The sequence below is a fragment of the Helianthus annuus genome, chromosome 10 (assembly GCF_002127325.2).
Source record: "Helianthus annuus cultivar XRQ/B chromosome 10, HanXRQr2.0-SUNRISE, whole genome shotgun sequence".
NCBI classification, from domain to species: Eukaryota; Viridiplantae; Streptophyta; class Magnoliopsida; order Asterales; family Asteraceae; genus Helianthus; species Helianthus annuus.
Window position 1 is genome coordinate 61,519,358 of NC_035442.2, and position 24,283 is coordinate 61,543,640.

A 24,283-nucleotide genomic window follows, 5' to 3' on the forward strand; every position below is an offset into this window, starting at 1 on the left:
TAACTCACAAACACTAATTTTATTATTTATTTCTCTTTCCTACACACTCACAACGAAAAATATAGTGGATGGATATGAGCCTCTAAATATACAGGTTTACTTTAACGTCTTCACAAATTCTCTATTATAGAGATATCAATGTAATGGTATTTTTGTTGTTTCCTCTATTTCTTTACGTATGATTAATTATCGTTCGCATCCTTCTATACTTTGATTATCTAAATTATTATTACCATATGTAACAAATTTAAAATATAAATGTATAAGAGGTCTTTAAAATTAAATAGATGAAAAGTAATTATTTTGATATAACACAATTATAATTTAATAAATAAATACGTATATATGACTAAATAAGTTAAATATAAAAAAACACAACTTATACAATGTTAATACATATGATATAAATAAAATGTTACTTTAAATTTAAATTACATCTGAATTTTTATATATACTACTAAAGTTATCATTATATTACATTTTAAACAATGGCAATAAATGAAAATAAGGATAATAATATTCATACAATATACTAACGTGTCTGACTTAAACTAAACATAAAGCGACATACACGTACACTTCACTGTTACTGAACACATGATATTTTAAATTTACATTACAAATTTCTAAAAACTTCTTTGTATACGACATTTGAGGTTGTATCAGAAAGATTTCCATCATTATCTAGAATAACAATTTTGAGGCCATCTCGTCGGGTAACTCTTGATAATGCAACATACAATTGACCATGTGTGAAAACTGGGTTTTTCAAAAACAAACCAACTCTAGAGAGTGATTGTCCTTGACTTTTGTTTATGGTCATTGCAAAAGATACCGCAAGTGGAAATTGTCTTCTTTGTAACTTAATGTGAAGTTTTTTGTCTGTAGGTATCAACGTAATTCTAGGAATATAATGACGATCTCCAATGTGACTTCCAGAGATAATCTCTACCTGTATAACACGTTTACCCAAAGAGACCACCTTTAATCTTGTTCCGTTACACAAACCCCTTTTTTGGTCAATATTTCTAAGAAGCATGACCGGAACACCTACCTTGAAAACTAACCTATGATTCGGCAAACCAGAAGCTTTAATTCCATTAAGAATATCCGGGGAGCATAATGTATCATCTAAATTCTCATTAACCATTTCTGTTGGACAGATACTATCTGAGCTTAAATATTCCTTCTCAACTCCCGGAAAAAGTGACAGCATACGATCGTTAATTTCTTGAACAACATCATTTGTTGGAGCCAGAATGGCTCTTTGATGGAAGTAATTTTGTTCATTGAAATTATATATAAGAGAAGGATATACAAACTCGATTAACTCTGAAATGGGATCAGACGAATGTTTGATGAGAAGATCTTCGGGTATTTGTAAATTTGCATTGCCGTCATTCACACCACCGACATTACCTTCCCCTATATCCAAAAGCCAGTTTGCAAAGTTGGTAGTTTATTGTATTTCAGATGGATCATTTGAGGTACTCAACCTCAAATTTTTGGTCAATTTTAGGACTTTGCAAGTTCTCGAAATATAAGAAGAACTTAAAGAAGCATTTACAATTTGTTGTCTGCTTCCTCCTGGCACCACAGGTAGTATTTGTCGGAAGTCTCCTCCAAAAACTATAACTTTCCCACCAAATGGTAATTCTGATGATGCTCCGGATACAGATCTAAAAAGGTCTTTTAACGATCTGTCCAAAGCTTCAAATCCATGTTTATGTACCATTGGTGCTTCGTCCCAAATAATAAGTGATGTTTCTTGTAATAAACGTGCAAGATCGCTATCTGGCTTAATGAAACAAAAAGAATCCTCATCTAAATTGATAGGAATGTGGAACCGGGAGTGAGCAGTCCTCCCTCCTGATAGCAAAAGAGATGCAATTCCACTGGAAGCCACACTTAAAACAATTTTCCCTTCAGATCTTATAGATGCACATAAAGTCTTCCAAAGATATGTTTTTCCAGTTCCACCGTAACCATAAACAAAAAAAACCCCTCCTTTGTTGTTATCCACCGCTGTGATGATTTCTTCATATATAACCCGTTGTTCATGAGTTAATGAAGAGAAAAGGTTACGAAACTCTTCAGCTAATATCTCCTTATCGTAAGCCAACTCTTCACTAAGTAAAAGATTGTTTGCGGAAGATATACAATCATGATTAGGAAAAGGCATACTGGAATACCTTTTAAGAGTGGGATTATTTCGAAGTAAAAACTTTTGGATCTCAAACAATGTTAGGTTCTTAATTTGATCTTCGTTAAGTACTAAACCTGTCAAATAATAAAATTAACGTCTAAATTATATATTACATTAACTTAAACATTTATATAAAAATTATTATAATGGAAAATACCTGGATGTTTTAAAATACGACGTTGCTTGTAGAGAATGTCATCTGATAAGTAAGTGAAAGTTTTTTCCCACACAAATTCAGGTCTAGACATACTCTCGGACATTAACATTGTACAAAACAAACTTCTTAAATAATAACCCGATCCGGTGAAACTGGCTTCTATAATTGCTTCAACATATTCATTGTCATCATCCAAAAGGCCATATGCATAACATACATCTCTAAAAGTAGGATACTCAACATCATTTACGGTTCTAATATCCTCAAAATTTCTTGGACCTTTCACCTTGTTCAACAAAATCCTCAAATAATAAGCTTCACCGACTGAAGGAGAAACCGAATGAATTCTGCCAATTGAAAACCCTCTTTTCCTTGGTTTCCACTTATGTTTGTTGCTCTTCCAGACAAATTTTGTTGGGAATTCGACATAAGTAAGTTGACGTGCGGCTGGGTATTTTTGATTACAAAGAAACCACTGTAAAAACATTGAAGCATTCACTGACGGTTTATCTAACACATCTTCTATTTCTTCAAATTCTTCATAGATAACATGTTGTTGTCCTGGAAGATGAAAAGGAAGCCTAATGACAGAAGGATTCCTATAATGTATATCATAAGAAAAAATCCGCCAAGACGCTTCACAAGCAGATATGTATCTACAACTATAGTAGTCTTTGATTTCATCAACCGTCTTTTCTTGATCATTTGCTTCTTTACTTGGTACAAAACAAATTGATGCCCTATCATGACCTTTGTTTATATATTTAAACAAATATTTTATTGATCCGGCCTGATTGCACCACTCAACATTGATGTGTGCTTGATATCTTTGTAACAGAATTTTGTTGTATGGCACAACACTGCGGTTATCTAACTTGACATCTGACTTCTCAATAAAAACACCATTGTTACGTCTTCTATAAACGGGAAAACCATCACCATCTATGCATGTAGATTCACGGAATTTTTTGGGAAAGTTTTTTGAACACTTTCCGTCAATCATGCAGGGACAATTCATATTTTCAACACCACAAGGACCATGAATCATGAACTCACTTACAAGAAAATATAACTCTGGTTCTTTGTCTTTGTCAGGTATTTCGGCAGAAATGAATGGATCGATATAATCAACGGTTGGAAGTTTGTGGTCGGCATGCATAAATAAGCACAAATGAGCATGAGGCAAGCCACGCTTTTGAAACTCCACCGTATATACAACTAAAAATAGAAAAAAACAAATTTTAAATTGTGTATTATATTTACTTTTTAATGTTTCCTACCGTTTACTAACTAAATACGCATATATAACATAGTTTATAGTTTATTTATTATAAATGTCGAAAAAAATGTAGAAACGTTTGAAGACAAAAACAAAAAAAAATTAAAATACCTGCTTGAAGCTTTCCCAGAATTGCATTATCCCTTAAGTCTTTAATGATGGAATCCAACTTGATTTTAAATAACCTACATAAAATATCAGGCCTATCTTCCAGGTTAAGAGTCGTGTCCTTATGAAACCTCTTCACTTCAGGCCATTTTGGGTTACATGTGATTGTTATGAAAAAATCAGGATATCCATACCATTTACAAAGGGACATGGCATCTAAATAATTTTGAAACATGTACCGTGCACTACCAGTAAAAGACGAAGGTAATATAACACGCTGACCGATTTTAGAGACATCACTTTTGCCTTGTTCTTTAACGGAACATAAATTCTCAAAAGTCTCGCATCTTAATTTCTTTTGTTGAGTACGTATGTATAAGAGCCTTTCGCTTTCAATCATAGTATACGCATCAACCAAAAATTGTTGAAAAAGCCTTCTGGAATTAAGAACCAAAGAAAACGTATTCAATCTGTCTTGGATTCTATAGCAAAAGTATTCTCTCATTGTGCACGTATGTCTTTTACTGGTGGTTGAAGTAGAAACATCACTGCTGGTTGAAGTAGAAACATCACGATGAAGGATATCAATTCTATAACCATCATCACCGTACACAAAAAGTAGGGGATATTGAAGAGCTAAATAAGAAGGATGTAGTTCACTAATACGCTCGAGATAACCTTGTTTACTCTTCACAATAATATCTCTAGGTTCAAACAAAGTGTCAATATCTCCAACTATTAAAGCAGCAACTTCAGAAGCAGTTGGCAAGTTATATGTCCTACCATCTTGATTCCTTTTTGCAATAAGGCGTATCTTTAGATTCTCACGAGGATTTCTTTGAAAACAATATCGCGCCATTCTGTAAGACTTAACCAACTGATTGTGTGAATCTAACATTGCCTTCAATTCTGTAATAATTTCAAAATCCAAATTTTCGGTACTTGAGGTGGAGTCTTTTTTGCTTTGCCTAATTAAAAAAATTAAAATATAAAGTAAATAAGGATTGATAAAAAAAGGTATTTTTGGAATATGAAATTTTGAAATATTACATAAAAAACATACCCTAAAACAAATTGTCTGTTTGCAACCTCATTCTCAGTATCATATATATATAACTGAGAAAATTTAGGCTTGGATCCATTCGTTGGTATAAGACTTCCAATACTATGATAATTTTCACCACTAAGTCTGAATACATACGGAGATTTACCATTGTTAATGGAGTTATCTACTTTTCCACCCATCGAAGTAAAAGAAAACATTGAGTTGTAACGACGAATGTTTTTCAAAAAATGAATGCTTTTTGAGTCCGAAGAAGTATAAAGACTTTTATAATCAGAGGGCGGGGGCTTGAAATCGGGAAGTTTGACTTTGCTGTAACCACAACATAGAGAAAAACTTGATTTAGTCTTTCTTTGATAACTTCTTAAGACTTCATCTTTCCATAATTTTGCATGACATGTTTCACATATATGACTCTGATCACCATGATCCAAGTAATCTGTTAATTGTAAAGTTTAATTTTAGTAGTATATAATTATAACATAGTATTGTTAAATTGAAAAGAATAAATTTAAAAAGCTTTGTAAATGGAATATTACCTTTTGATATGCCACAAAATATATTGGTTATAAATTCTCCGGCAAAATGGAGTTTTTCTCGATAATTGTTCAGGGAAGATAATTGAATATTCTTATTTGACGTATAAGTACCTGAAAAAGGAATTCGTATTTAACAATTGTGAATATATATATATATGTTAACTACTGATAATAATTTGAATTTAGAGTTTGAAAATATAAATAAGTAAGTAACATACTTTGTGGTAATTTGATAGATGCTTGTGTACTTGACCTTTGAAAGTTTACTGATGGAGATTTAATTGCTTGTTTTTGCCTATCACGATATTGTTTCCTGATGCTCCGACAAAACTTTGGGCTAGTATAATCATCATTGGTGATTGAAGCTGTGAAAGATAGAATGTTGTATACAAAGAGAAAAAGTAAATGGAAATATGTACTTTTTTATTAAATGCAAAACAGGAAAATTAATAATTTATATACCATTAGTAATATCTGATAGCATAGGTGTAAAATAGATATTGGAAGAATGAACAGTGGTATGTTGATTTGGATTTGATTGATAAGGAATAACAACTTCCTTCACATAAGGGACAGTTCTATTAATTGGTGAATTGTTATAACTGAATTGGATATTTGATGAAGAAGTACCTGCCAAACATATGACAACTATTAATAATAATTTGAATTAGTATTTTGTAATTAGAAAAATGAGACTACCATACTTTGACAAAATGTGAGACATGGTTGTGTACTTGAAATTGGAATGTTTGGTGATGTAGAATTCATGACTTGTTTTTTGCTATCCAGATATTGTTTCCGGATGCGCCGATTAAACTTCGGGCTAGTATAATCATTATTGGGGATTGAAGCTGTGAAACAAAAAATGTGGATAACAAAGACAAAAACATAATGAAAATATGTAGTTTTTAAAGAATTGATTATAATTAAATATGTACCATTTGTAACATCTGATAGCAATGGTGTATAATAGATATTTGAAGCAGTGTCAGTGGTATGTGTGTTTGGAATTGATTGATAAGTATTGACGACTTCCTTCCCATAATCGGCACTTCTATTAGTTGGTGATTGGTTAGAAGTAAGTGGGACATTTTTCAAACCTGCTTTATGAAAACAAATATTTAGTATTGTAATAATAGTGTACGGTTAATATTTGCATAAAATGAAATTTTTAAATTAAAAAATATGTGAGTAATGAAAATTAACTTTAAAATATAGCTTATTCATAAAAAATTAATGGTAAACAGATAAATTACCTTTAGATTTTCTGTGGGAATTCCTTTTATCGATCTCTTCTTTTCGCATAACTATTCTTTCTTTACAATCTAGAATGAATACAGCTATTTCAGCTATAATCAAATAGGTGAAAAGTAAATAAAGTAAATACATACCATTTGTAATGTTAGAAAGCGGACTTCGCATTTGAAAGTCTGAATAAATATAAAAAACTTTCATTAGTTTCAAATTATTGTTTTATAACCAGGCAAAAATTAATATTGAATGGCATATATTATTGACAAATAGGAGAAGGTAATGAAAACATGACCTTTCCCTGTGGAAGTAAAATCACAAGGTTTCGTTTTTTTAACTGCCATATGTAATTTCCTTTTTTGTCGCATAACCTTTGCTTCAAAAATTCCCTCGTTTTGATCTGTGGATAATATATGGTATAAGTAAGGAAATAAATATTTTACATAGACTCAAACATAAGCCATATTTAGAGAAGTATTTGAAAATTTAAAATTTTCACATGTTGAGTTTTAAAATTACATAATAAGAAGTGGAATACTTTGACATTCAAGGATATGAATGTTTAAAGGGTATAAACTTTTAAAAATGATGTTTTTTGATAAACTATGTAGTACAATCGCAATATAAAGATCAAAGTTAAGTTTAGAATAAAAATTAGTGTTTATCATGTATTATATGTGAATGTCGATATTTACAAAAGATTTGAGGGTTTCCTGTAACTACTATCAACTGAAGATGATAATATATATTCTTAAAAAAGTTGTTGATAAAGGAGCAGAGTTTAAAAAGTGATCAACCTTATCTAGTTATATTTACATTATAATGACATAAAATATAATGTTGTCAAAAATAAAAAGAGAAATGTAACAAAACATTAATACATTAAAAAACAAAACATAATAGTTGCTTTGGAATATTGTCAAGAAGCATTCAGTACAACAAAAGGAAATTAAACTTCTTAAACATAAAAGCTGGAATGATCCAAAGCTTTTGAAGTAGTTCTTAAACGATAAACATAAGTTAAAACACATTAAAATAACATAGGAAAACAACACTTAGAACATAAAGACTGTAAAGTCTTCATTTTTCAATTTTTGGAATTAGGAGAGTTGGTTTCCCAGGTTTAACTGGTTTGGTGGTTGACATTTCTCCATTTTCATCAACATCATAACTCTCAACCAAGTTTTTCTTGAAAGCAGGTTTTTTGGTTTTCCTCTTAAAAATCGCAGGCTCACCAAATGGCTTACTTGCCATGGCATTGTCATCCAAATTTTTGGCCAAAGGGGTGATGACATTATCATCCATGGACTCAGTAGCAACCTAAAAATGATATACAAAATTGGTGTCAAAAAAAAACTGAAAATTGGTCTTAATTATATAAATTAAATTGTAAAATTAAAAGTATATAATTAATTTTACATACCTTCGATTTGACATCTTCGTTTGATTTGGTACCAACAGTGACTCCCATAATAACATCAGTGGAGTTATCATCCTGCATTTTTTGTATAGTACAATTTTTATATCAAATAACTAAAATACTTCATAAACATATAATTGAAGATAAAGTTTAATAATGAGTAATTTTAAAGAGTACACAATGCATACATTCAGGTTAACAGTATCTTCTGAATCCATATCAGTGAACCTGTTGTTCAAAGAAGCAGACTTTTCCACCTACAATGTTTTTCAGAAATTGAGTATGTCAAATATGTTTAAATAGTAAATGAACCGGTAATTAAGTACTGAATCTTAATATTACCTCAATGTTGTTTGCTTTCTTCTCAAGCTCAAATATGATATCCTCATTGTGACAACCCGGACTTTCAAGGTTAGTATCTTTCTATCTTTCTGCCTGGTGATTCCTCATTAGTTCTCTTGCACGTCCTCCGCTTTAGTGAATCTGTTAAAAGCTTGTAATTTCTATAAACTTGTTCTACGCATAACGTATTTGAGTATGTTTGTGTGTGTAGTGTAGTGGGTTTTCTATTGGGTCAATGGCTAGGCTCGGGCCGCACACTTTAGTTCCTCGTATTATCTCGACCCACATGTGAAACCGGCCTGAGTTGAATGAGCCCATCTTCTTTGTCTAAGTAGAGTGTGTATATGAATACTTAAATTATTTGCAAATCCCCTATCAATTGTACCAAGATTATCGGCCCAAAACACTTTGCCAAACCAAGCCCAGTCTTGTTTATAACTTGTGCATGCGGCTATGTATAGATATACGTATAACTCCCTAACCTCGTGGAAACCCTAAGACCTTGAAATCCCACCACAAGTTTGGTGACAGCAGTTCCTTGTCCTCCGATCGGCCATCTCTTCGAAACACACCCACTCTCGTCTCAATTCATCCGTTACTATCTCCTGGTTAGTGTATTATACTTGTTGTGATTCTTGGATGATCATGTTTGATTAGTGTTATGTATTATCCTATTTGTAATTTGTATTATTGTTAATTATGAATATACGTTGACATGAGGGATGGTTCATTCACACAGTCGGAATCCATGAATAATATTGCATAACCAGAATTGTATGTATACCTGTGATGTTTGTATAATTGATTATGCATGGATCGATGATAATGTGATGAATGGATGGTGATTCAGACCTGCATGATGTTAAATAACCATTAATTGATGTTGTTCGATTTGGGTGTAGATAGGATAATTATTAAGTATGACTTAGGGTTGTTGCTAAATTCAATGATAATGTATCACATGGTTGAGTGTTTTGTTGCCGTCAACAGTGATGGGCCACTCAAATTGATGCACTCCATGATTTGACCAAAGACCACTTAGGTACACCTGATTGGGCCGCACAACCATATCCATGTGACTGTCTTACCTTTTGATTCTATTCAAGGTGGGTTAATAATAAATGGCTATGCTAGTTATAGGGGCTCTATGAAACCCAAAATGTATGATAGGTGCTTTGGTTTTTGTTGAGTAGCATAGGATGGATGGGGTATAATGATGATAATATGAAACAAAAGGGTATGCAAGCTCATGAAACCTTGTACAGTAGCCTGCGTAGTGTATGTCCAAATATGTGAATGTATATTGCAATTGTATGGTCATAATATGTAGAATTAAGTGGCTATATATATTAATTAAAAGGAGCAGCACTTAACTATTAATTAATAGGTCTGACTTTGTATATGTGAATATATATGAATTCAGATTTGGCCGAGATGTGATATACATGTGTATGTAAGTCTTTGAATTTAATGGAATTTGATAGTGGGCCGAGGGGTGTAAGATGTTAGCACGTGTATTTCGATTCCCTTTTCATTATTAGTTAGGATACATTACATTGTTCGGTATTATTGGAATAAACAAACACTGACTTCATCAAATCTAATATATTTTTTCAAAGTAATATTATATTTTATGTGGGCTGAAGCCTTGGTTTCTAAGGTGGGCCGATTGAGTAGCCAATGAAATAGAACAATTGATTGGTTAATATGTGTGTATGTAATAATGTTTAGTTTCCTTTTCCTTCTTCATAATTAAAATGTAATATAAATTATTAGATGTTAGAATCTAATATGTTGTAAACCATTACAGTCTAATATAAATGGGTAACCAATTTATGCTATGGGCATATTAGATCTCTAAATAGAATCATTTATATACAGATATGAGTTTGAAAGTAGTGAATAGGTGCCAAGTTTTGTTATTAACCCGATAGCTTAATTTCGCTAAACACTGGAATTGTTTGGACACTAGGGTAATGTGAAACCCTACTCGTATACTCACTATTATGACATTGTACCTTAGGTCGCGTGTAACGAAACTAATCATTAATTAACGTGTAGAAGTACGTTACCATACCGAGCAAACTAAGGTGAGTTCACTGCACTTTTCTAAGCATGCGTCTCGGTGGTTTGGGACATCTGGTAAACGTTTCTGAAGGGGATACTGGGTAAACTGTTTAATTGGGATGTTGGTTATTGAACACAGTATAGATCATGTAAGACCCCGTACATCTACCGTGTTGCTGAAGAAGCAACGAGGTATTTAGTTGATAGCGCTATTAGGTTTGGCACCCTCACACCGGGCTGAATGGACGGGCGTGAACTAATTACCTGGACTTCATGACCAATGCCTAGTTAGAGGCATTGGGGTTGGGCATTCTCAGCGTGTACATATAAGACCCCTTACATCTATTCAAGGTTGTCTGATACCTTGACCTCATGACCAATGCCTAAATGGAGGCATTGGGGTTGGGCATTCACATCTAGTCGCCACATACGGTAATCGAGTAATAACAACATCAAAACAAAACGTTGAACTGTCTTAAACATACATCTGGTAACTGAACACGTTAACAAAACTTTGAACTCACCAGCGTCGTCTGACACACTTGTCTGCATGCTTGCAGGTCGTTAGAATTCGTGACATGGACTTGCTATCTGGGAGTGCTGGAGTGGTCATGGATCGAGGTTCTTGGATTAACATATAGTTGATACATTGCTTTTGAACATTTATTATGAAACAATTGTTAAACGATTTACTATATGCTTCCGCTACACAACTCTTTGAAATAATCTTATGATTGACATTTACTATTGGTAATTAATGACATGTTTTGTTTAAATACTATGCGTGGTTCAATGTGATTGGTGGCTCGAATCCTGGTACGTCACACATCCCGCGGGGTTCCCGCATGTGGTATTTTGGGGGTGTGACAGTTTGGTATCAGAGCCACTGGTTATAGAGAACTTGGTTTTAAAACGTTTTTTATAAAACCAGACTATAACCGAACAGTTTTGACAACAAAGAATATGACCATGACACTCAGCTCCAGATTGCAAGGTTCGTCTTTCGTATACTCATTGTACTACGTAACTAGTGGACACTTACATATGATATTGCATGCTGGTGCACGTTAAACACGATAGTATGAACTTACGTATCCCTTGCACATGTTATATGACTGATAGGGTGGTATTTCCCTAAACATTCGTGACTTATGTTATGTAATGCTCTTTGTATGCTATTCGAGTTTGGGGGAAACATTCGACATGAGTTAGGAGGAACTGAGATGAGCATGCAAATCACAATATTATTGTGGGTGCACACATAATAATAATGTGGGGTGCATGCGAGTCCCAGTGAGGCTTAACAAGTGAAGAAGGGGTTCCGCTCTGTTAATTGATGTTATGTTAGAACTCAGCAGTCTATAGGAGTCACAGTAGTGATTGTCTCCTACCTGAATATGATCTTTTCACCCCTTTCTGAATCCTTACGGATCTCGATACTAACGAGTATCACCTGATCACGCATCCGAACGCCTAGCGAATTGTGTAGAATGTTAGGTGCTAGTACGAACGTCCCTGAGTTGGATGGCTCAGCGTCAAACGAGTAGACTATACTTTTCTCACTTATCTTTGTTTGCTGGAACTTAGCACGTTAATGCCTTAGATCCCGAAGTGCGATCACTTCTGCAGCACTCTCACGACATACCGTCCATTACTCAGTCAACTTGCAAGAACGATGGACAAGAGGGTAAACGTAGTACCTTACCGACTTCAGCATTTGAACGACCCTAGTTACCGGCATCGAGCAACAGCGATTTGACTCTAATCGAATCCTCAACCCCAGACAGCGACTCTTGGGAGTTGACTTTTACGAACCAATCGGGACAAAATCGATGACGATTGACTGTAGAGCGGACTGTGTAACCGCCCGCACTATGAGTAGTGCCTTAGAACATGGCACGGAGTGTGAAAAGATGGACCTTGATGGTGAAAGGATGCGGGACACCGTTACAGGCAACAATATTAGAGGCAACAGTCGTGGCAACATCAAGGTACTCGTGATCGTAGCTTACAATATGGAAACGAAGGCGACCTCGACAAGGATCGACAACCAAGGGAACGGCGGCAGAACTGGAAATTCTCGTGACGAAAACAACACTAGAAATGAAGCTCGTGGGAGGACATTTAGTATTGTCAAAGGCTATACTGGGCGTAATAGCAACACGATAGCTTGGACGGGTAGCTATTCGCTTCGTCTCTGTTCTGTTTAACCCTGATGCTTCTTGAAACCGAACCTGTTGTGGAGTCGGCTGATGCAAGTCAATTGAAGCCCTATATGTTCGCTGGGATGCAAGCTCGACCTTGGGGGAACAGGTGTTCGACATCGACCTTCCTTCCACTACCCCTGATGGTTACAATGCAGTAGTTAGCGTGGATTGGTTATTCGAAAATCGCGCACACATACCTTGTGAGGAGGAAATTTTGTGTGGAGAATCGTTCGAAAACAACAAAGTGTCGCAAAGGTTAGCGCCATATCAGCTATGAAGGCCTAGCAGTGTCTACGGAGGGATCGCCCTGCTACGCTAGCAACCGTTACTGATATTGAGGCTAAGGAAAAGAGGATCAAGGATCCATCAATTGTTCGTGATTCCTCTCAGTGCGCTACCCGAGGAGCTTTCAGATTTACTTCCACCACCGCTAGGCAGAATCTTAGTTTGATCTCACGAAAGGAGCAGCCATGATTGCTCGTGCTACATACCGTCTTGCACCAGGAGGGTTGCAAGGACTATCTACAGGAACTGTTGGACATGAGTTTTATTAGACTTAGTTTTGTTCGCTGTAGGGAGCCCCAGCTATATTCGGGAAGATAAAGCCTTTTCGTATGTGTACTGATTGTCGAAAACTCATCAAGGTGACAGTCAAGAACTGTTCGCTTCGACCATGTAGTAACACCCTGTTGACCAGTTGCGAGGGACGAGCTTCCATTCGAGGGTTGATTAACGAAACGAGCTATTATCCGATGGAAGTCCAAGGGGGGGAATGTTCTTGGAACGACATAGTGGACGCAATGCGGCCAGTGCGACTTTGTACACCATAACCACTGAATTAATCAGCACACCACCAGCTTTATGGATCCTATGGATCGACCGTGTTTATGGATGACGTTTTGGACCATTTCCAAGAGGAAGGAACATCATGGGCGGCATTTGTATCTCATTTTAGAGCTCCTGAGGGAGGGGCCACTCCGCGCGAAGTCTTGTTAAAGGTAATTTCTGGATTCGAGAGATACCTTTTTGGTCATATGATCAACGAAGTGGGAATACACGTGGATCTTGCTAAGGACCCATTTCGTTAGATATTGTTCGGCACCAAAGATCCCTTCGAGGATGCAGCAATTTCTTGGTCACACTAGACTCTATCGCAGATTCACCACATGATTTTCGAAGGTCACGCAGCTTAAATCTCTTTAGCACAGTAGGGTGTTGTGTTCGTGAAAGACAAAACAGGAGGACGTCTTTTCAGCTTTCGAATCCCAGCTCTGCAATGTCTACACACCGACGCAACACGAGAAAGTGATGACTTACGTAATGGACTTACAGGAAGAACTGCACGAGTCACGACCTGAGGTGGAAGCCGTAGTCTTTGGATTTAAATGGGAGGCATTACTTGGACGGTACCAAATATACCACTTAGACCTATCACAAGGGCCTCCCGTGTACCCTTGTTTCAAAAGAGCTAAACACGTGATGGTAACGTTGGGTGGAACTTTTGAATGAATACGACCGCGAAACTTGGACGTGCACGAGCTTTGCAGCCCGCTATCGACTCTAACTTACCTGATCAGACTTGCCTTGCTCAAACTGAAGAACCGAAGGAAGAGAGTTCTCAAGATTAACCCATGCGGGGCATAGGGAAGCAACTTTTTGTAGGTCGGACGATATTTGCTACTTCATGGAACGAATATGGACCTCCCTATACAACAACCTTTGGGAACTGGTACAGGCAAAGCACTCGGGTTTCGATATCCCATTCATTTGAGTTTTGATAGGATGAATTAAAACCTGAAGACCATGTACGGATGACCGGGCCTGAAGGCCCACATAGCAACGCATGAGATCGATGTTTGACTTGTGGGAAAGTCAATCTGGGATATTGGCAACCAGAAACACCCATTTGGAACTGAGAACAGAATTGCCATGGAATCTGTCACTAGTCTGCCTACAACCCGAAACAGAAACAATATCACCTGGGTGATCGATGATTGTCTCACGTAACCAGCACACTTTCTTGCAACCAAGGAAACTGACGAGCCTTCACAATTGTGAATATTCCTCAGAGAGAGGCGGCCTTTAGGCACGAGGTGTGAGCTCTTGTTACATTTGATTTTGAGCTATACCTGATTTATGACCGGCATTACTTATCACTGTAGGACAACCGGATAGAGTAGCGAACCATCCTGACACATGATGACATGCTGCGAGCATATGCGTGATTGACTCTAGTAAACAGTTGGGAAGGACCCCTATCTTTCGCAGCCGTTATCGTATTAGTATGCGTATAGCTCTGCTCGAGGCATTGCATGGATGATGATGCCAATCTCCTCGTGGACTGAGGTGGATTACAACCTAATCACGGGCTCAGGATTTGCACTCGAAACACTTGGAAAGATTAGATTGGCGGCAATGCGTGGCCGTCGGGAAAGTTGATAAGATTAGGGAAACGGGGAGTTCGTTGTAGACGATCGTATCATGTTGAAAGTCTCACTCTGGGAGGGTGTGGTACGCTTGGAAAGCGTGGCAAGCTTAGTTTACGATGCATTGGGAACATTCGGATTTCTGGAACGAATCGGTGACATGGCTCACAAACTCGAGTTAATTGACGAATTGGATAACGTGCACGATATCATTTATGTCTCGAATCTAGGGCAATGTTGTCCAATGAAACGTTTGTGATACCCTTATTAGAGTCTGAGGTTAATGACAAGTTGCAGTTGCTGAGGAATCTACTGAGATCATGGACTAGGACATCAAGATTCGTTAGCATAACTGAATTTCAATCGCGGGAGTTCGTTGGAACTTAAGATGTGGATTGGAGTTCACGTGGGAACGCAATGATCGGAGTAAACCCTAGTATCCCCAGATGATCAAATGGTTGTGTCAACTTCTGATATCGTTGGCGAATTTCGGGACGAAATTCCCTTTCAAGTTAGGGATGATGTGGCACCTGGGAAAAATTGGGAAAAATCCACAGTCATCCTAACCTAAAACATCGCTGTTTTGGATTGCTTATTAAATTTCGGGATGAAATTTCTTTCAAGTTGGGGATGATGTGACAACCCGGACTTTCAAGGTTAGTTTCTTTCTATCTTTCTGCCTGGTGATTTCTCATTAGTTCTCTTGCACGTCCTCCGCTTTAGTGAATCTGTTAAAAGCTTGTAATTTCTATAAACTTGTTCAACGCATAACGTATTTGAGTATGTTTGTGTGTGTAGTGTAGTGGGTTTTCTATTGGGTCAATGGCTAGGCTCGGGCCGCACACTTTAGTTCCTCGTATTATCTCGACCCACATGTGAAACCGTCCTGAGTTGAATGAGCCCATCTTCTTTGTCTAAGTAGAGTGTGTATATGAATACTTAAATTATTTGCAAATCCCCTATCAATTGTACCAAGATTATCGGCCCAAAACACTTTGCCAAACCAAGCCCAGTCTGGTTTATAACTTGTGCATGCGGCTATGTATAGATATACGTATAACTCCCTAACCTCGTGGAAACCCTAAGACCTTGAAATCCCACCACAAGTTTGGTGACAGCAGTTCCTTGTCCTCCGATCGGCCATCTCTTTGAAACACACCCACTCTCGTCTCAATTCATCCGTTACTATCTCCTGGTTAGTGTATTATACTTGTTATGATTCTTGGATGATCATGTTTGATTAGTGTTATGTATTATCCTATTTGTAATTTGTATTATTGTTAATTATGAATATACGTTGACATGAGGGATGGTTCATTCACACAGTCGGAATCCATGAATAATATTACATAACCAGAATTGTATGTATACCTGTGATGTTTGTATAATTGATTATGCATGGATCGATGATAATGTGATGAATGGATGGTGATTCAGACCTGCATGATGTTAAATAACCATTAATTGATGTTGTTCGATTTGGGTGTAGATAGGATAATTATTAAGTATGACTTAGGGTTGTTGCTAAATTCAATGATAATGTATCACATGGTTGAGTGTTTTGTTGCCGTCAACAGTGATGGGCCACTCAAATTGATGCACTCCATGATTTGACCAAAGACCACTTAGGTACACCTGATTGGGCCGCACAACCATATCCATGTGACTGTCTTACCTTTTGATTCTATTCAAGGTGGGTTAATAATAAATGGCTATGCTAGTTATAGGGGCTCTATGAAACCCAAAATGTATGATAGGTGCTTTGGTTTTTGTTGAGTAGCATAGGATGGATGGGGTATAATGATGATAATATGAAACAAAAGGGTATGCAAGCTCATGAAACCTTGTACAGTAGCCTGCGTAGTGTATGTCCAAATATGTGAATGTATATTGCAATTGTATGGTCATAATATGTAGAATTAAGTGGCTATATATATTAATTAAAAGGAGCAGCACTTAACTATTAATTAATAGGTCTGACTTTGTATATGTGAATATATATGAATTCAGATTTGGCCGAGATGTGATATACATGTGTATGTAAGTCTTTGAATTTAATGGAATTTGATAGTGGGCCGAGGGGTGTAAGATGTTAGCACGTGTATTTCGATTCCCTTTTCATTATTAGTTAGGATACATTACATTGTTCGGTATTATTGGAATAAACAAACACTGACTTCATCAAATCTAATATATTTTTTCAAAGTAATATTATATTTTATGTGGGCTGAAGCCTTGGTTTCTAAGGTGGGCCGATTGAGTAGCCAATGAAATAGAACAATTGATTGGTTAATATGTGTGTATGTAATAATGTTTAGTTTCCTTTTCCTTCTTCATAATTAAAATGTAATATAAATTATTAGATGTTAGAATCTAATATGTTGTAAACCATTACAGTCTAATATAAATGGGTAACCAATTTATGCTATGGGCATATTAGATCTCTAAATAGAATCATTTATATACAGATATGAGTTTGAAAGTAGTGAATAGGTGCCAAGTTTTGTTATTAACCCGATAGCTTAATTTCGCTAAACACTGGAATTGTTTGGACACTAGGGTAATGTGAAACCCTACTCGTATACTCACTATTATGACATTGTACCTTAGGTCGCGTGTAACGGAACTAATCATTAATTAACGTGTAGAAGTACGTTACCATACCGAGCAAACTAAGGTGAGTTCACTGCACTTTTCTAAGCATGCGTCTCGGTGGTTTGGGACATCTGGTAAACGTTTCTGAAGGGGATACTGGGTAAACTGTTTAATTGGGATGTTGGTTATTGAACACAGTATAGATCATGTAAGACCCCGTACATCTACCGTGTTGCTGAAGAAGCAACGAGGTATTTAGTTGATAGCGCTATTAGGTTTGGCACCCTCACACCGGGCTGAAAGGACGGGCGTGAACTAATTACCTGGACTTCATGACCAATGCCTAGTTAGAGGCATTGGGGTTGGGCATTCTCAGCGTGTACATATAAGACCCCTTACATCTATTCAAGGTTGTCTGATACCTTGACCTCATGACCAATGCCTAAATGGAGGCATTGGGGTTGGGCATTCACATCTAGTCGCCACATACGGTAATCGAGTAATAACAACATCAAAACAAAACGTTGAACTGTCTTAAACATACATCTGGTAACTGAACACGTTAACAAAACTTTGAACTCACCAGCGTCGTCTGACACACTTGTCTGCATGCTTGCAGGTCGTTAGAATTCGTGACATGGACTTGCTATCTGGGAGTGCTGGAGTGGTCATGGATCGAGGTTCTTGGATTAACATATAGTTGATACATTGCTTTTGAACATTTATTATGAAACAATTGTTAAACGATTTACTATATGCTTCCGCTACACAACTCTTTGAAATAATCTTATGATTGACATTTACTATTGGTAATTAATGACATGTTTTGTTTAAATACTATGCGTGGTTCAATGTGATTGGTGGCTCGAATCCTGGTACGTCACACATCCCGCGGGGTTCCCGCATGTGGTATTTTGGGGGTGTGACAGTTTGGTATCAGAGCCACTGGTTATAGAGAACTTGGTTTTAAAACGTTTTTATAAAACCAGACTATAACCGAACAGTTTTGACAACAAAGAATATGACCATGACACTCAGCTCCAGATTGCAAGGTTCGTCTTTCGTATACTCATTGTACTACGTAACTAGTGGACACTTACATATGATATTGCATGCTGGTGCACGTTAAACACGATAGTATGAACTTACGTATCCCTTGCACATGTTATATGACTGATAGGGTGGTATTTCCCTAATCATTCGTGACTTATGTTATGTAATGCTCTTTGTATGCTATTCGAGTTTGGGGGAAACATTCGACATGAGTTAGGAGGAACTGAGATGAGCATGCAAATCACAATATTATTGTGGGTGCACACATAATAATAATGTGGGGTGCATGCGAGTCCCAATGAGGCTTAACAAGTGAAGAAGGGGTTCCGCTCTGTTAATTGATGTTATGTTAGAACTCAGCAGTCTATAGGAGTCACAGTAGTGATTGTCTCCTACCTGAATATGATCTTTTCACCCCTTTCTGAATCCTTACGGATCTCGATACTAACGAGTATCACCTGATCACGCATCCGAACGCCTAGCGAATTGTGTAGAATGTTAGGTGCTAGTACGAACGTCCCTGAGTTGGATGGCTCAGCGTCAAACGAGTAGACTATACTTTTCTCACTTATCTTTGTTTGCTGGAACTTAGCACGTTAATGCCTTAGATCCCGAAGTGCGATCACTTCTGCAGCACTCTCACGACATACCGTCCATTACTCAGTCAACTTGCAAGAACGATGGACAAGAGGGTAAACGTAGTACCTTACCGACTTCAGCATTTGAACGACCCTAGTTACCAGCATCGAGCAACAGCGATTTGACTCTAATCGAATCCTCAACCCCAGACAGCGACTCTTGGGAGTTGACTTTTACGAACCAATCGGGACAAAATCGATGACGATTGACTGTAGAGCGGACTGTGTAACCGCCCGCACTATGAGTAGTGCCTTAGAACATGGCACGGAGTGTGAAAAGATGGACCTTGATGGTGAAAGGATGTGGGACACCGTTACAGGCAACAATATTAGAGGCAACAGTCGTGGCAACATCAAGGTACTCGTGATCGTAGCTTACAATATGGAAACGAAGGCGACCTCGACAAGGATCGACAACCAAGGGAACGGCGGCAGAACTGGAAATTCTCGTGACGAAAACAACACTAGAAATGAAGCTCGTGGGAGGACATTTAGTATTGTCAAAGGCTATACTGGGCGTAATAGCAACACGATAGCTTGGACGGGTAGCTATTCGCTTCGTCTCTGTTCTGTTTAACCCTGATGCTTCTTGAAACCGAACCTGTTGTGGAGTCGGCTGATGCAAGTCAATTGAAGCCCTATATGTTCGCTGGGATGCAAGCTCGACCTTGGGGGAACAGGTGTTCGACATCGACCTTCCTTCCACTACCCCTGATGGTTACAATGCAGTAGTTAGCGTGGATTGGTTATTCAAAAATCGCGCACACATACCTTGTGAGGAGGAAATTTTGTGTGGAGAATCGTTCGAAAACAACAAAGTGTCGCAAAGGTTAGCGCCATATCAGCTATGAAGGCCTAGCAGTGTCTACGGAGGGATCGCCCTGCTACGCTAGCAACCGTTACTGATGTTGAGGCTAAGGAAAAGAGGATCAAGGATCCATCAATTGTTCGTGATTGCTCTCAGTGCGCTACCCGAGGAGCTTTCAGATTTACTTCCACCACCGCTAGGCAGAATCTTAGTTTGATCTCACGAAAGGAGCAGCCATGATTGCTCGTGCTACATACCGTCTTGCACCAGGAGGGTTGCAAGGACTATCTACAGGAACTGTTGGACATGAGTTTTATTAGACTTAGTTTTGTTCGCTGTAGGGAGCCCCAGCTATATTCGGGAAGATAAAGCCTTTTCGTATGTGTACTGATTGTCGAAAACTCAGCAAGGTGACAGTCAAGAACTGTTCGCTTCGACCATGTAGTAACACCCTGTTGACCAGTTGCGAGGGACGAGCTTCCATTCGAGGGTTGATTAACGAAACGAGCTATTATCCGATGGAAGTCCAAGGGGGGGAATGTTCTTGGAACGACATAGTGGACGCAATGCGGCCAGTGCGACTTTGTACACCATAACCACTGAATTAATCAGCACACCACCAGCTTTATGGATCCTATGGATCGACCGTGTTTATGGATGACGTTTTGGACCATTTCCAAGAGGAAGGAACATCATGGGCGGCATTTGTATCTCATTTTAGAGCTCCTGAGGGAGGGGCCACTCCGCGCGAAGTCTTGTTAAAGGTAATTTCTGGATTCGAGAGATACCTTTTTGGTCATATGATCAACGAAGTGGGAATACACGTGGATCTCGCTAAGGACCCATTTCGTTAGATATTGTTCGGCACCAAAGATCCCTTCGAGGATGCAGCAATTTCTTGGTCACACTAGACTCTATCGCAGATTCACCACATGATTTTCGAAGGTCACGCAGCTTAAATCTCTTTAGCACAGTAGGGTGTTGTGTTCGTGAAAGACAAAACAGGAGGACGTCTTTTCAGCTTTCGAATCCCAGCTCTGCAATGTCTACACACCGACGCAACACCAGAAAGTGATGACTTACGTAATGGACTTACAGGAAGAACTGCACGAGTCACGACCTGAGGTGGAAGCCGTAGTCTTTGGATTTAAATGGGAGGCATTACTTGGACGGTACCAAATATACCACTTAGACCGATCACAAGGGCCTCCCGTGTACCCTTGTTTCAAAAGAGCTAAACACGTGATGGTAACGTTGGGTGGAACTTTTGAATGAATACGACCGCGAAACTTGGACGTGCACGAGCTTTGCAGCCCGCTATCGACTCTAACTTACCTGATCAGACTTGCCTTGCTCAAACTGAAGAACCGAAGGAAGAGAGTTCTCAAGATTAACCCATGCGGGGCATAGGGAAGCAACTTTTTGTAGGTCGGACGATATTTGCTACTTCATGGAACGAATATGGACCTCCCTATACAACAACCTTTGGGAACTGGTACAGGCAAAGCACTCGGGTTTCGATATCCCATTCATTTGAGTTTTGATAGGATGAATTAAAACCTGAAGACCATGTACGGATGACCGGGCCTGAAGGCCCACATAGCAACGCATGAGATCGATGTTTGACTTGTGGGAAAGTCAATCTGGGATATTGGCAACCAGAAACACCCATTTGGAACTGAGAACAGAATTGCCATGGAATCTGTCACTAGTCTGCCTACAACCCGAAACAGAAACAATATCACCTGGGTGATCGATGATTGTCTCACGTAACCAGCACACTTTCTTGCAACCAAGGAAACTGACGAGCCTTCACAATTGTGAATATTCCTCAGAGAGAGGCGGCCTTTAGGCACGAGGTGTGAGCTCTTGTTACATTTGATTTTGAGCTATACCTGATTTATGACCGACATTACTTATCACTGTAGGACAACCGGATAGAGTAGCGAACCATCCTGACACATGATGACATGCTGCGAGCATATGCGTGGTTGACTCTAGTAAACAGTTGGGAAGGACCCCTATCTTTCGCAGCCGTTATCGTATTAGTATGCGTATAGCTCTGCTCGAGGCATTGCATGGATGATGATGCCAATCTCCTCGTGGACTGAGGTGGATTACAACCTAATCACGGGCTCAGGATTTGCACTCGAAACACTTGGAAAGATTAGATTGGCGGCAATGCGTGGCCGTCGGGAAAGTTGATAAGATTAGGGAAACGGAGAGTTCGTTGTAGACGATCGTATCATGTTGAAAGTCTCACTCTGGGAGGGTGTGGTACGCTTGGAAAGCGTGGCAAGCTTAGTTTACGATGCATTGGGAACATTCGGATTTCTGGAACGAATCGGTGACATGGCTCACAAACTCGAGTTAATTGACGAATTGGATAACGTGCACGATATCATTTATGTCTCGAATCTAGGGCAATGTTGTCCAATGAAACGTTTGTGATACCCTTATTAGAGTCTGAGGTTAATGACAAATTGCAGTTGCTGAGGAATCTACTGAGATCATGGACTAGGACATCAAGATTCGTTAGCATAACTGAATTTCAATCGCGGGAGTTCGTTGGAACTTAAGATGTGGATTGGAGTTCACGTGGGAACGCAATGATCGGAGTAAACCCTAGTATCCTCAGATGATCAAATGGTTGTGTCAACTTCTAATATCGTTGGCGAATTTCGGGACGAAATTCCCTTTCAAGTTAGGGATGATGTGGCAACTGGGAAAAATTGGGAAAAATCCACAGTCATCCTAACCTAAAACATCGCTGTTTTGGATTGCTTATTAAATTTCGGGACGAAATTTCTTTCAAGTTGGGGATGATGTGACAACCCGGACTTTCAAGGTTAGTATCTTTCTATCTTTCTGCCTGGTGATTTCTCATTAGTTCTCTTGCACGTCCTCCGCTTTAGTGAATCTGTTAAAAGCTTGTAATTTCTATAAACTTGTTCAACGCATAACGTATTTGAGTATGTTTGTGTGTGTAGTGTAGTGGGTTTTCTATTGGGTCAATGGCTAGGCTCGGGCCGCACACTTTAGTTCCTCGTATTATCTCGACCCACATGTGAAACCGGCCTGAGTTGAATGAGCCCATCTTCTTTGTCTAAGTAGAGTGTGTATATGAATACTTAAATTATTTGCAAATCCCCTATCAATTGTACCAAGATTATCGGCCCAAAACACTTTGCCAAACCAAGCCCAGTCTTGTTTATAACTTGTGCATGCGGCTATGTATAGATATACGTATAACTCCCTAACCTCGTGGAAACCCTAAGACCTTGAAATCCCACCACAAGTTTGGTGACAGCAGTTCCTTGTCCTCCGATCGGCCATCTCTTCAAAACACACCCACTCTCGTCTCAATTCATCCGTTACTATCTCCTGGTTAGTGTATTATACTTGTTGTGATTCTTGGATGATCATGTTTGATTAGTGTTATGTATTATCCTATTTGTAATTTGTATTATTGTTAATTATGAATATACGTTGACATGAGGGATGGTTCATTCACACAGTCGGAATCCATGAATAATATTGCATAACCAGAATTGTATGTATACCTGTGATGTTTGTATAATTGATTATGCATGGATCGATGATAATGTGATGAATGGATGGTGATTCAGACCTGCATGATGTTAAATAACCATTAATTGATGTTGTTCGATTTGGGTGTAGATAGGATAATTATTAAGTATGACTTAGGGTTGTTGCTAAATTCAATGATAATGTATCACATGGTTGAGTGTTTTGTTGCCGTCAACAGTGATGGGCCACTCAAATTGATGCACTCCATGATTTGACCAAAGACCACTTAGGTACACCTGATTGGGCCGCACAACCATATCCATGTGACTGTCTTACCTTTTGATTCTATTCAAGGTGGGTTAATAATAAATGGCTATGCTAGTTATAGGGGCTCTATGAAACCCAAAATGTATGATAGGTGCTTTGGTTTTTGTTGAGTAGCATAGGATGGATGGGGTATAATGATGATAATATGAAACAAAAGGGTATGCAAGCTCATGAAACCTTGTACAGTAGCCTGCGTAGTGTATGTCCAAATATGTGAATGTATATTGCAATTGTATGGTCATAATATGTAGAATTAAGTGGCTATA

General features: G+C 38.2%; 1 protein-coding gene across 1 annotated transcript; it reads right to left on the minus strand.

Annotated features, from left to right (window-relative positions):
- Positions 1 to 616: 616 nt before the first annotated feature.
- LOC110882276 lies at positions 617 to 7,908 on the minus strand. The gene is made up of 13 exons (XM_035978196.1): positions 7,851 to 7,908; positions 6,744 to 6,782; positions 6,609 to 6,701; positions 6,291 to 6,452; positions 6,057 to 6,203; positions 5,815 to 5,982; positions 5,571 to 5,717; positions 5,353 to 5,463; positions 4,814 to 5,252; positions 3,754 to 4,718; positions 2,364 to 3,581; positions 1,492 to 2,280; positions 617 to 1,425 (listed from the first exon to the last, which is right to left on the minus strand). Exons 1-13 carry the CDS (start codon positions 7,906 to 7,908, stop codon positions 617 to 619), a joined length of 5,145 nt encoding a protein of 1,714 aa, XP_035834089.1.
- Positions 7,909 to 24,283: the final 16,375 nt, after the last annotated feature.

What these genes read in the sequence shown, in the direction of transcription:
- LOC110882276 (XM_035978196.1), bottom strand. Translation starts at nt 7,908, where the DNA reads ATGGATGATAATGTCATCACCCCTTTGGCCAAAAATTTGGATGACAAT. An exon ending in GCTATCAGATGTTACAAATG is followed by an intron (nt 6,204 to 6,290) that starts GTACATATTTAA and finishes TTTGTTTCACAG; the next exon opens with CTTCAATCCCCAATAATGAT. An exon ending in ATCTATCAAATTACCACAAA is followed by an intron (nt 5,464 to 5,570) that starts GTATGTTACTTA and finishes TTCCTTTTTCAG; the next exon opens with GTACTTATACGTCAAATAAG.